The sequence below is a fragment of the Saimiri boliviensis genome, chromosome 8, assembly GCF_048565385.1.
Source record: "Saimiri boliviensis isolate mSaiBol1 chromosome 8, mSaiBol1.pri, whole genome shotgun sequence".
Taxonomy (NCBI): Eukaryota; Metazoa; Chordata; class Mammalia; order Primates; family Cebidae; genus Saimiri; species Saimiri boliviensis.
The window spans coordinates 101,278,367-101,292,095 of NC_133456.1; the positions used below are offsets into that span (position 1 = coordinate 101,278,367).

Genomic DNA, 13,729 nt, shown 5'->3' on the forward strand with positions numbered 1-13,729 from the left:
TTTAAGTAAAGGAAACATTTAAAAGGCACTTCAGTAAAATTAAAAATATATATGGGGAGTAGGGAGGTGAGGGAAATCAATCCTTCCCAAGGGTATGGATTGAGAGAACCTAGAGGTCATTTCCCAAAAGAAAACCATGGAGATTTTTGCCAGAAGAAGGGAAGAATGGATGCTGGTAGACTATAAACAACATATGCCCATGGTGAGGTCTCTGGCTAACATTGTCATCTCATTATGCCTACATTAGTCATTTTCTGCAAATTCTGTCACAATGACATGTCCAATCCACATGCAGAGATTGTCTGGTAATTACTTGTCAGTAGCACATGTAAAAGTTGTTTTATTCTCTCAGTGGCAATGTACAGACAGATGCAGTTGAATGGGCGGATGGTGGCAGGAGCAGTGTTAATTGGGCCTTATTAGGAGAAGGAAGAACTGGCCTAGGAGAATATGATTAAAAATCTAGAAGAAGGTGTCAGGTATTGATCACCTCCTCTGTGCTGAGCTCTGTGCTGTAGAGTCTCATTGATTCTTAAAATGGATCCTACATGGAGGTACAGACATACTGTGGAGATACTATGGGTTCAGTTTCAGACCACCATAATAAAGCAAATATCACACTAAAGTGAGTCACACGAACTTTTTGGTTTCCCAATGCATATACATGTTGTGTTTATACCATACTGTAGTCTAAGAAGTATGCAGTAGCCTTATATCCAAAATACATCCATATCTTAATTAAAAATACTTTATTGATAAAAGTGCCAATGATTATCTGATCCTTCAGCAAGTAGAAATCTTTTTGCTGGTGGAGGGTCTTGTCTCTATGTTGATGGATGCTGACTGATCAGGGTGGTGGCTGCTGAAGGTTGGGATGACTGTGGCCATTTATTAAAATAAGACAACAATGAAGTTTTCCACATGAATTGCCTCTTCCTTTCATGAAAGATTTGTCTGTAGCATGTGATGCCATTGATACGTTTTACTCACCATAGAACTTTCAAGATTAGGGACCATCCTCTCAAATCCTTTGATGTTTTATTGACAAAATTTACATAATATCCTAAATCCTTTGTTGTCATTTCAACAGTGATCACAGCATCTTCACAAGGATTTAATCTTAAGAAACCATGTTCTTTGCTTGCCCATCAGAAGCAACTTGTTATCCTTTCAAGTGATCATGAGATGGCAGCAATTCAGTCACATTTTCAATCTCTCCTTCTAATTCTAGTTCTCTTGCTATTTCCACTGCATCTGCAGTTGCTTCCTCCACTGAAGTCTTGAACTTCAAATTCATCCATGAGAGTTGAAATCAGCTTCTTCCAAACTTCTATCAATGTTGATATTTGGTACTTCTCTCATGAATCACAAATGTTCTTAATGGCATCTAGAATGATGAATCTTTTTCAAAAGGTTTTCAATTTACTTTGCCCAGATTCATCAGAGGAATCATGATCTCTGACAGCTATTGCCTTATGAAATGTATTTATTAAATAATAATCCTTGAAAGTAAAAATTTTCTTTGATCCATGGACTACAGAATGGATGTTATATAGCAGGCCTGAAAACATTAATATCCTTATACATCTTTATCAGAGCTCTTTGGTGACCAGATGTCTTGTAACTTAACATTAATATTTTCAAAGGAATCTTTCTTATTAGGTCTTGGCAGTGGGCTTCAGATATTCAGTAAACCATACTTAAACAAATGTGCTGTCATTCAGGCTTTATTGTTCCATTTATAAAGTGCAGGCAGAGCACATTAAGCATAATTCTTAAAGACCCTAGGATTTCCAGAATGGTAAGTGAGCATTAGTTTCAACCTAAAGTCAACAGCTGCATTAGCCCCTGATAAGAGTCAGCTTGTCGTTTGAAGAATTGAAGCGAGATACTGACTTTTCCTCACTAGCTATGGAAGTCCTAGATGGCATCTTCTTCCAATAGAAGGCTGTTTTGTCTGCACTGAGAATCTATTGTTTAGTTTAGCTACCTTCATTAATTATCCTAGCTATATAGGGACTTTTAACATGAGGACGATTGTCACTTCTGTGTGATTGCATGTTCTTAAAGTAGTCTTTGTTGACATGATCAGCATGCATGACATGTCTACACAGTCAGCATTTTGGGTGGAGGTCTGATATATCCTGAATGGCCATGTTCATTCATCTAACACCATTTTTCTCTTCATGGGATACAGGATATTGATTTAGGAGTTTTGTCTTAAATTCTATGACAGGATGGATATCATATCACAAGGTTGTAGGAGTCAGACCATATGCATATTTTTCAAAGGAAGTACCCCGGAACTTTCTTCATACCTCTTGAACTTTCCCAGTGAGTCTGAGAATATAAAAGAATCACTGGAATAAAAAGGATTTGGGATGTGATGATTTTATAAAAAGTGTATGTGAAGAAAACAGGTTGCAGGTGAAGGGGTCCTGCTCACTTATCTCGAAGCTGGTTAGGTGGGGGCTTCAGTGGGGGTACTCTGAGACCTGTTGTGTGACATTTGCACTTGAGAAGAGCTGACTCAGGACTGACACCTTACAGGAAATCAGGAAGGCTAGATGTTAGCTGCTAGGGGAGTTACTATTGTTTTGAAAATGGCTGACATCCCCAGGGTTAGGCACTGGCCAGGGAAATGGGATTGCCATGATTGATTAAGACAAAGGCAGTAGAGATGGTATAGATTTCCTGATCAATAAGGGTTCCATTTTGAAGTGGTAGCCAGGGGTGGACAGCCAAGAACATGAGGAACAAGAACTTGAAAATCGCCTTTAATCTCTTTACTACTTCTGTTCTCCTCCTGAGATAGAGTCATTGTTATAAGTTTGTTAAGGAACCTTCCAAATCTGTTCTACATATATCTAGAGAAACATACCGTTGTACACACAGAGACTTAAAAATCTTAAATGAGGTCATACCATGTACTGTGTTCTGTGCGTGTTTGTTTTTTCACTTTATATTATGCATCTTTTTTCATGTTCCTTCAGATAGGCCTACCTCATTCTTATAGAAAAATTGAGTGTTCTGTAACATGGAAGTGAATGTGTGGCCATTTATTTTTGTGGTCTACAGGGAAATGTGTGGTGGGATCTCAACATTTTAGATCAAAACTAGAACCTTAATTTCCCCTCGGGTTAGCTTTCCCCCATCTGCTTCTCAGCCAATGGCACCAGCCAAAGCATAGAAGTCACTTTGATTCCTCTCATGGGCATGCTTTCTTGATGCCACTCCCATAGTGATGGTCTAATTCCATCTCTTTCTCACCACCCTAATCCAAGCCACCATCTCTAGCCACTAGATCATTGCCATACCTTCTTAACTAAAATTCTGCTATATTGCCCTCCTAGTAGATATTCTCAACCCAGCAGAAGAATCCTTGAGGGAATTAAATGAAATTTTGTTGCTCTCCTCACATGCAATTCTCTAGTGGTTTCCAGTCACATCCAGTGTAAATTGATATGCCTGTCTCTGGTGAAGTCTGCACTCTTAGGCTGAGAGTCTAAATCAATAAAACCGCATAAAATAAAAATAATAAAAATCTTACTTGCATGTATTCATAGTCATGTTTCATTTTGCCTAAATGACAGGCTCAGATCCTTTTCAACCAACGTTTGGAACTTTGCCATAGTTTATTTTTAATATCAAAAGTTTATTTTTCAAGTAAAGTCAATGGATCATATTGTGACACAAATGACCCTCAACAGACAAGCCTTGCTACATCTCTGGGCTTGACCATGTGACTTTCTTTAGCCAATGAGACATCAGCAAATGTGACTCAGGTAGAGACTACACACACTTCTGCATTAGGGTTTGCCCTCTTGGAACATAGATGCCACCATGTTGTTGTTTTAAACCTTCTAAGTTTCGGGGTGTTTTGTCATGCAGACAACAAATAACTGATGCAAAGAATGTCTAATGTAGTCGATGTGCTTTAGAACACATTTACATAATTACATTTGAAAGTTCATACTGGAAAATTGTTACTCCTTCTACCAACCACCTCGGTGGCTGTTATCAGTGCCTCTGTTTCATCATGTATGTTGGCCTCCAAGTGAAATATTTTGTTTTGGGGCTTTAAACAGGATGACTAAGAGTGCTTTTTATAGACACAGTAATAATTGCATCTTATTATTTTGAAAGTTAAACATAATTATGTAAACTTTTATTTAGAAAAGTAATACTGGAAATATAAGTCAGTGGAAACAGGAAGAATTATGAGTATAACACAGGAGGAAGAATACTTCAAGATTGAGACTTTTGTTTACCAGTTACCTAAATTTAGAGACTGTACTAATAAGCAAACCCACATTTACTTTGCAGCAGAGAATCTACAAATCTGGAGTGTTTGAGCATAATAGGAAATAATTGTTTTCAAACAAATTTAATTGGATATAGTTAATCATTTTTTAATGACATTTTTCTTTGAAGAATAATATACATACAGAAAATGTAAATTTATATATGTACAGCTTGCTGAATTTTATAATCAGTTTTCAAATGTGACAAAAGTTCCTAAAGATGTGTGTCTGTGCAATTATGGCTATCTTGTAAGCAGTAGGTAATCCAATTCCAACTGGCTTAAAAGAAAAAACACAGATAACATGTTTGTTGTTCTTATGATTGAACAGTAGAGAGATTCCTAGGCACAGCTTGATCTAGTACTCAAATAATGAGATTTAGTTTCATTTTCTATCTTTCAGTTCCTAGGTAGGCTTTCTTGTTTGCAAAGAGGCTTCCAGCAGCTCTTATGTTAAAGAAAAAAAAAAATGCATGCATCCAGGAACCAATTCTGCAGTGTAGGTGATGGAGTATAATGATTTATTTAAAGCCCAGCAGAGCCTAGAGATTTGGGCCAGTCTCACCCAAGCTGGATGGTTTAGGAGCGGGGAGCATTGAGTTGTCCAGTGGCAAATCAAGAAGCCAATGAAGTGAAAAGAAGGGGTAGATTCCAGAGAAGCAACCAAGCATTTGTTTACTACAGGGTGAAAAACAGCACTTTTACAATCACTCTTGACTGACACTTGACTGAGCCACATATGATCCAATAATATATCAAGCTTATATCGAAATGTAAGAATTTCCCCTTGGCTAGGTCGGTTTTTTCTTCTTCTTAATTCAGATTAAGCTGAATTAAGAATTGTTAAAATTCTGATTAAGAAATAAAAAGAAAGTAGCAAGAAAGTCTTCTGATTACTGGTGAATAAGTTACTCTTAAGTCATGTTCCTACCACAAGTAAAACTCTTTCTTATTCTATAGAAATAAAATAAATAAGGATTCAACTTAATTCTAGAAGACATGGTCTTGATGTCAAAATGATGTCTCAATTTTTTAGCAGTTTTTCAAATGATTGGAGAGCACTAACTCTTTCATTTCTGCAGAAAGACTATAAAAGAGATCTGGAGACTCAAATTAAAGGGAAAGGGATGCAGGTGAGCACAGACACTCTTGATATCCAGAGAGCTAAGAAAGCATCCGAGATGGCCAGCCAGGTAAGACAGCAGGGAGATACAGAGTTGGAAACCAGTGCCTTGAATCATAGCTGGAAAGAGCACAAGTGTTCTTTCCACATGGGTGTCTTTGAGATTCAAACACATAAATTTCGACATTTCTATTAAAGCTTAAGCAAAGCTCTGAGGTTATTTTCTGTTCTATTAGAAGCAATACAAAAAGGACTTAGAAAATGAAATTAAAGGGAAAGGAATGCAAGTGAGCACGGATATCCCAGATATCCTTCGAGCCAAGAGGACATCTGAACTCTATAGCCAGGTTGGTCAAGAATGAAGATGCTCAGAACTGTGTATTCCAGTGTCATATTGCCATGTGCTTTGTATGTCTCTATGAATGATAACTTTCTGAGGGCATTACATTCAGGGTTAGTGTACTCTTTCACTAAAACCACTAGCCAAACTTGATTAACCTTACTAATTAATAGGACAGTTGTCATAGATTCAATTCAGTAGACGTTATGGAAAGCTACCACCTCTTTGTCGGGGCTGCTTGTTTTGAGTCCAGGGACATTAAAATTTTTTTTTTTTTTTTTTTTTTTTTTTTTAAGAGATGGAGGTCTCACTCTTTCACCCCGGCTGGAATGCAGTGGCACCATCGTAGCTTGCTGCAGCCTCAAACTCCTGGGCTCAAGCGTATCTTTCTGCCTCAGTGGGCATGAGCCATTGAGCCCAGCCCAAGAACATTTTAACCTTTTCTTTTTCAACCCCATTCCACTTGGCTTGAATGCTTTTTGCTCATTCCACAGAGAAATAAATTATAAACTATTTGCCTTTTAACCATTTCATAATGAATATTAGTATTAAAATAGCTCCAAATAAAACTAACAGTGGCTCAAACTGCACAAGATATTAAAGTTTAAGTAAAAATTAAGGGAACAGCTAAGTTTTCTCAGTAAAATTTAGATTTGTCAAATACGCTAGTCCCATGTTCTGTAAACAAACCTGGGGGTAGAAGTAATGACCACAAAAAAATTCAAGGAACAAGAATTTACTTATAAAATCTGATCTGGGCAAAAGCATTCATTAGCAAATAATATCTTTGCTCTAACATTTACTAAAAAATAATGACTCCCAATAGGAAAAAAATAGAAGGAATGAAAAAAGTGAAGATTGTTACGAAAATTGACCATAGAATTAAATTTGATTAATGGCATTTATGCAGAAAGGAATGTGTAACAACATTTGGTGAAATTTGTTAAAATTCTGATTAAGACATAAGCAAGGACATTAAGATATTGTCTGGTTGTATTAGAGCTCATAGTAGTTCATTTAGTGGAGAGAAAATTAAGATTTTAATCTCAACTTCAAAATATTGGTAACTTTCCCTTAATCAAATGTATCTTTACCTGAAGTAGGAAGCAAAGCAGCATAAATCCAAAAGCTTTGTGGTATGGTAGAGGTCAAAGAATGGTATAATTCTATCTCTTTCTCTCCGCCTCTCTCTCTTTCAGCCTGCCTGCTGCCCTCTCCCTCCCTCTCTCCCTCTCTCCCTCTCTCTCTCTCTCTCTCTCTCTCTCTCTCTCTCCCCCCCCTCCCCTCTCCCATCCGCCCTCTCCCATCTCCCCTCTCCTGGCCCCCCTTTCCCCTCTCCTGTCTCCCCTCTCCCTTCCCCCCTCTCCCTTCCCCCCTCTCCCCTCTCCCATCCCCCCTCTCCCCACTCCCCCCCTCCCCTCTCCCATCCCCCCTCTCTCGTCCCCCCTCTCCCATCCCCCCTCCCCTCTCCCCTCTCCCCTCTCCCCTCTCCCCTCTCCCCTCTCCCGTCTCCCCTCTCTCCTCTCTCTATCATCTCTCTGTCTCTCATGCGCGGACGCGTGCCCACATGCACACAGTTTCAGATTTATGTTAACTGTTTGTTTTTAGAGAAAGTATAAAGATGAAGCAGAGAAGATGCTTTCTCACTATTCTACAGTAGCAGATACTCCTGAAATTCAGAGAATTAAGACAATTCAACAGAACATTAGTGCAGTGAGTAGCCATACTTTCTTTTCAGTTGCCTCCTTGAAATTTTGTTTTGTAAGAAATAGGTTTTTTTCCCTCATTGTCTGATTTTTTTTTTGTTGCATTACTTGAATTTTCTGCCAAGTGTATTATCTTTATTTAGTTAAAATAATAAAAATACTGATAATTTTTACAAATTATCACTTATAATTGTTTTGGAATTACAAATTCAAATTTTCCTCTTTGGTGCAAATGGCAGTTAATAACTAATTTTTAAAATTTAACACAGGAAAGAAGTCTTAGTCTTCTACACAGATTTTACTTTGACGATGAAAATAGTCATATGAAGTGACTTTTTTCCTGGTTATTGATTGTTTATACTGATATTATATCTAGGGATTTACTCATTCTTAATACATTTCTAAACTTCTATATGTTTATTTTTAGGAAGAGGAATTGCATCAGTACTATTTTTTTGAACTTTTAAGTCCAGGGGCACATGAACAGGTTTTTAGGTAAACTTGTGTCATGGGGATTTGTTGTACAGATTATTTTGTCACTCAAGTATTAAGCCTAGTACCCATTAGTGATCTTTTTCTGATCCTCCCCCCTCCCCTCTCACAGTTCACCCTCTGATAGGCTCCTGTTAGTGTTGTTCCCCTCTAGGGGTCTATGTGTTCTCATCATTTAGCTCCCACTTACAAGCGAGAACATGCAGTATTTGGTTTTCTGTTCCTGTATTAGTTTACTGAGTATAATAGCATCTAGCTCCATCATGTCCCTGCAAAGGCTGTGATCTCATTCTCTTTTATGGCTGCATAGTATTCCATGATGAATATGTACCACATTTTCTTTATCCAGTCTATCGTTGATGGGCATTGGATAGTCTTTGCTATTGTAAATAGTGCATCAGCACTATTAATTAAGAGGCTGGGTCCATGATTATTAAATGTACAAACTTGACTTCTAAAATTGTGAAAATTGACCGTACAACTAATATATTAATGTAGAATTAGCTTAGTCATAATAGTTAAGTAAGCATCTCATCAAAATGTAAATAAAATCTGATCTGGGCAAAAGCATTCATTAGCTTTTGCCCAGATCAAAATGTAAATTCTAGTAAGTATGAGGACTTCTGGAATATCTTCTACCTTCCAATTAGCTGGCAAGTACCAGCTCTCAGGGTAGGCTGGTCAGGTGCCCACTAGGTATCCACAAGGATGGCCAGGCTGTGCTTAGAAATGGGAAAGTCTTGCTGGAAGGACCAGGAAAGGAGGCTGTGCAATTTCATAGTGTTCTAGAGTTCTAGCTTTTTAAAGGAAGAAAACATCTCTCCCATGTTCTCCCACCAACGCAGGGCCACTGGATTACCCAGTGTCAAGAGAGGGAGTAATTTTGTCCTCATTTGCTTTTTGTATAATTACTCTGTTTTTCTGCAGAGTACTCTTGTGTTTCTGTTCTGCTTTGAGTTTGGAAGGGGTAGATGTTAGTAGGGGTGAAAACACATGGGATAGAGATAACAAATAAATGGAAGATGAAGAAAATAGACTTGTAATTAACATGGATATTGATGTTGAGCCAATATTTTCTTGGAAGAGAATGTGGGCCTCCTTATGTTTGGAGAATAGCAGTTGTCTAAAATGTCATGCTGTTTTTGAATTTAGTGATAACAGCTTAATGGGCATTTTAAATATCTGGTTTGATTTTTCTCAAATACACATGTGGCATATATTTGGAGAAAGGAACTCTGGTTTGCCAATTATTTTATTTTATTTTATTATTTGAGATGGAGTCTCACTCTGTTGCCCAGGCTGGTATGCAATGGCGTGATCTCAGCTCACTACAACCTCTGCCTCTTGCGTTCAAGCAATTCTTCTGCCTCAGCCTCCTGAATAGCTGTGACTACAGGCACGCGCCACCACACCCCACTAATTTTTTTGTATTTTTAGTAGAGATGGGGTTTCACCATATTGGCCAGGCCGGTCTCAAACTCCAGACTGCGTGATCCACCTGCCTCAGCTTCCCAAAGTGCTAGGGTTCCAGGCATGAGCCACTGTGCATGGCTGCCAATGTATATTCTTAAAGCAAATAATCTGCAGTCAACCATGGTAGCCATCTAGCCTAGAACAGGTAATAGAGGGTTACTTCTAAGATTAGGGATATAAACCCAAAGTTGGACATATATTGTCTTAATGGATAATTTAATTGGTTCCTATAATGGTGGCACTCATAAATAGATGCAGTATTCGTATTGTTATAAAACCTGAGAAACTAAGAAGCAGATCTAGGACTTGAATTCTGACAAACTTGATTATTCTTTTCCTTTTCTTATAATAAAGGTATTTTATAAGAAAGAAGTAGGAGCTGGCACTGCAGTAAAAGATACCCCAGAGATTGAACGAGTGAAGAAAAATCAGCAGAATATTAGTTCAGTAAGTTATCTACAGCATTAATTACCTTTTCTAAAAGCAAACAGAAACTATAGATAAATGTTTTTAGTTCTTTACTCAACTGATGGTTTTTTTCCTTTTATTCTTCAATTTACTGAAATGCTATTTCATCATAAATCAAAGATCTAACTTTCAGAACAAAAACTGTTTCCTTGTTCCCCTCAATGCTGAAGCAGTGTTTCATTTTGATATATCACAGTAAAGTAGAGTTAGGTCATTTTAATGAAACCTAGGATTAGATTTCATCTCTTTGAAGAGAATTTTAACTCTATTAAATTTTGCAGAGAAAGGATACATTTCAGTGCCTCTCTACAAGTTGGAAGAAAGAAATTTTTCCCTGATAGAATGATTAAAGGCCCCAGAATATTTATTTGGCAGCTTAAGCAAAGGTTTAGATTTGAAAAAGCAAATAGTACCAATTCATTTTTAACCAACGTCAGTCACATCTCTAAGCTTTTTCTCAGACACACTTCTGCCCATTTCTGCTTTCCAGCCCCCTTTACCTTCTGCTTCTTCCAGCAAAAGCAAAAACAAAAACAAATGACACACCTGCACTATAAATTGTAAAATAATTTACCCTCCAATTACCTTTGGACTGGGGGAAGGGTCATCTTCTGTTAGAGGGTCCTTCTAACATTGAGGTGCTTAATGTTATGGATACAGTTTTTTCAATTGAGTGTTTGGCATTTGCAATGTATAATTGCTCTCCTTAACAATTATTCTCCCATATGTATTTTGTACATTTATTTTATTCTATGTTATTTTGAGACAGAGTCTTGCTTTGTTGCCTAGGCTGGAGTACAGTGGTGCAAGCTCAGCTCATAGGTTCAAGAGATTCTTCTGCTTCAGTTTCCCAAGTAGCTGGGATTGCAGGTGCACACCACCATGCCTGGCTATTTTTTTTTTTTTTTTATTTGTAGTGGAGATGGGGTTTCACCATGTTGGCCAGGCTGCTCTCGAATACCTGACCTCAAGTGATCCTCCTGCATCAGCCTCCCAGAGTGCTGGGATTATAGGTGTGAGCTACTGTGCCCATCTAATACATTTAGTTTCTTGTTGATGAAGTAAAAAGGATTCGTTCTTTAAATCCCTGTCTCTGACTTATCTGCTCATCTTCACCCTTGGAAAGAGTACCTTCTCTTTAAGTACTCTAAGCAGAATGGCATTGGTTAGACTCATCTGTGGGTCACTTGGTCGTTATGCAGCATCCTGAGAATATCAGTGTAGGCCAGCATTTGTGAAGAAAGTGTAGGAGAGGTAAGAGAATGCATTAGTAAAGCATGCTTCAAAATGAAAGTAGAAAAAGCCTGCAGAATATGAGTGCAATAAAACCTTTGTAGCATGCATGGTGCTATCTCCTGAAGAAAGCATAAAGAGGACCAAGGCCTAAGGTGTGGATGAAGGTGAATGAATGTGTTCTTCTGATCTTTCGTGGTGAGAGCCTGTGTCAGTCTGGTAGAGAAATTAGTTTGGGAGAGAAGTATAAAATATTTGTTTCCTTCACTTTCCAATGATAATATTTAAAATGCACCCATTGATGTACTGTAATTTAATAGTATAAATATTCTATAGTGTGTAATTCTATAGACTACAGTGAAATAACTCTGCCGTATTGATTAGAGTCCCTTCGAAAAACAAAAGTGTTCATCTTTAATCATGTTAAGCTTCTCACCCGAGGAAAATCCCACAAAGTATTACAGTATATCATTTACTCTCTCAGCATCCCACAGCCTCTTCTAGCAAACAATAAATGCATAGTTCTGTATCTCCATGAGATTGGGCCATAAACTCCTGCTTAGTATTCAAATGGAAAGTTGCCCTTTTAAGATTAGCTAGATCTGTCAAACCAAGATATGATTCTCTAACATTTAAAGATCTCGACATTTTCCACCTCCAGAGTACAAGCCTTTCAGGTGTTAGCTCTCTGTGTTAAGAACTATTTCTGAATTTTATTTGGAGGTAGCCTGTCTCAGTGAACTTGCAATTTAACTGTTTTGGGTCTGGACTAATTTTGGCATTGTTACTTATATGAAATCCACAGATACTAAGATGCAGATGATATCTCAGATATTTAGGTCCTGTTTCTTTATGACATTCTGCATGGATTTCAGCCTTAATCATTTTAAACATTAGCAAGTGACTTCTGAAACATGTTTCATGTAGATTTAAGTCTTTGTTTAATTTCAACACGGGCCTCTTAAGTTGAGACTATGCCTTCATATATTTACATATATATGTATTCTTTTCCTCAAATCCAATCTTCCATGAATTTTAGACATATTAAAATACCAGTTGAAGTGACAACATCACTAATCTTAAGTTCAAAGAACTCTTTCTTGTCCCATGTGTGACTGTGTGCTCGTATTACCATTTGCCTGATTGATCTTCCTCTAAATAGATTTGAAGGGAGAGATTTTGAGTGAAGTAGAAGACAGGATAAAGGTGAGCTTTTCCTAACGTGATTGTGTGGATAACAGACACTTCTGACTTTCTGGCACTGACCTTGCTTATAGTTATGCAGAAACCGGTGGTCTATGCTTTTAGTACATTTCCTTCCGTTTCCCCTTTTCTCTTCTTTTATTGTGCTGACTTAATTTTTTCTTTATTCTAGATTATTTATGTGCTCTCAGTCAGACAAGCAGTGTTTCCCAGATTCTGTGGCTAACTCAATTTGACTTTTGCCTTTAAATACATGTTGAATTTTAATTACCATGTTAATAGAAACTGCTTTTTGGATAGAAAATAATAAATCACGTTATTTAAGATAATTACAGGGTTTTTTTCCTGCATATGCCTAATAATAAAATTTATTTTTATAAGCAACCTTTGCTTATTTTAATTAAAAAACCTATTGTGATGAACAGGTGAATAGTTGTGGATTTATTGGTACCTTAGGAAGAAGGAATCCTAAAAACATCAGATAAAATTAAGAATTGTGTCCCCAGTGAAGGAAAGTAATGTTGGAATTAATAAAATTCAATTATACAATGGTTAGAAGTGAAGAATTCTCAATGATTGTAAAACCTTGTATAGAATAAAGTTAACATTATATTCTTATAAATTATGCAGGTGAAATACAAAGAAGAGATCAAACATGCAACAGCCATTTCTGATCCTCCAGAACTAAAGAGAGTCAAAGAAAACCAGAAGAACATCAGCAATGTGATCATATTTCTTAAGTATTTTTAAAAAATATTTTATTATATATCAACATATAATGATGGCATAAAACCAGTACAGATGAAATCGCATCACAGTGAATCCCACTGCAGAGGATGGGTTCTGTAAAAGTGGAGCTAGCATTTTACACATCTTTATGCCCTCCATGACACTTAATTCACTCTTACTGAGGAAGGGATTATTCATTATTACTCATAAGATCAGACTCAGAGAGGCCGCCAATAAATAATACAATCTCAAGGAAAACAATGAAAGATGTGATTTAAAACATTTAATAAAAGTTGGGTATAGTGGCTCACACCTGTAATCTCAGCACTTTGGGAGGCCCCAAGTTGGGAGGATCGCTTGAGCTTGGGAGGTTGAGGCTGCAGTGAGCTGTGATGATGCCATTGCACTCCAGCCTGGGCAACAGAGCAAGACCTTGTCTCAAATATAAAACAACAACAGCAGCAAAACGATTTGACAAGGAAAAGACTGGCATTGCCAAGAAGGTAAAATCTGTAAGCTGTATATATTTCACTTTGAAATCCTGATGATGATTTTACTAATAAATGTTCTGTTGTCATGTGACATTTAAAAAAACCTGTTCCATTGTTTTGGGATGCATTTATCTCCCGTAATCTCAAACTGTCTTGCACCTTGTTTCT

At 37.3% G+C, this 13,729-nt stretch overlaps 1 protein-coding gene across 14 annotated transcripts in view; it reads left to right on the forward strand.

Annotated features, from left to right (window-relative positions):
- The window catches only part of NEBL (nebulette), a 380,100-nt gene that overhangs the window by 324,162 nt on the left and 42,209 nt on the right, over positions 1-13,729 (forward strand). For 10 of the 14 annotated variants that reach the window (XM_074404950.1, XM_074404951.1, XM_074404949.1 and 7 more), the window contains 5 exons: positions 5,386-5,496; positions 5,663-5,773; positions 7,375-7,479; positions 9,792-9,884; positions 12,972-13,064. The exons of 2 other annotated variants lie outside the window; for them this stretch is intronic. In XM_074404950.1, coding sequence (XP_074261051.1) covers positions 5,386-5,496; positions 5,663-5,773; positions 7,375-7,479; positions 9,792-9,884; positions 12,972-13,064 — 513 coding nt within the window. The remainder of the gene's footprint in view (positions 1-5,385; positions 5,497-5,662; positions 5,774-7,374; positions 7,480-9,791; positions 9,885-12,971; positions 13,065-13,729) is intronic. 2 more of the 14 variants (XM_074404955.1, XM_039478640.2) reach the window with 2 other exon arrangements.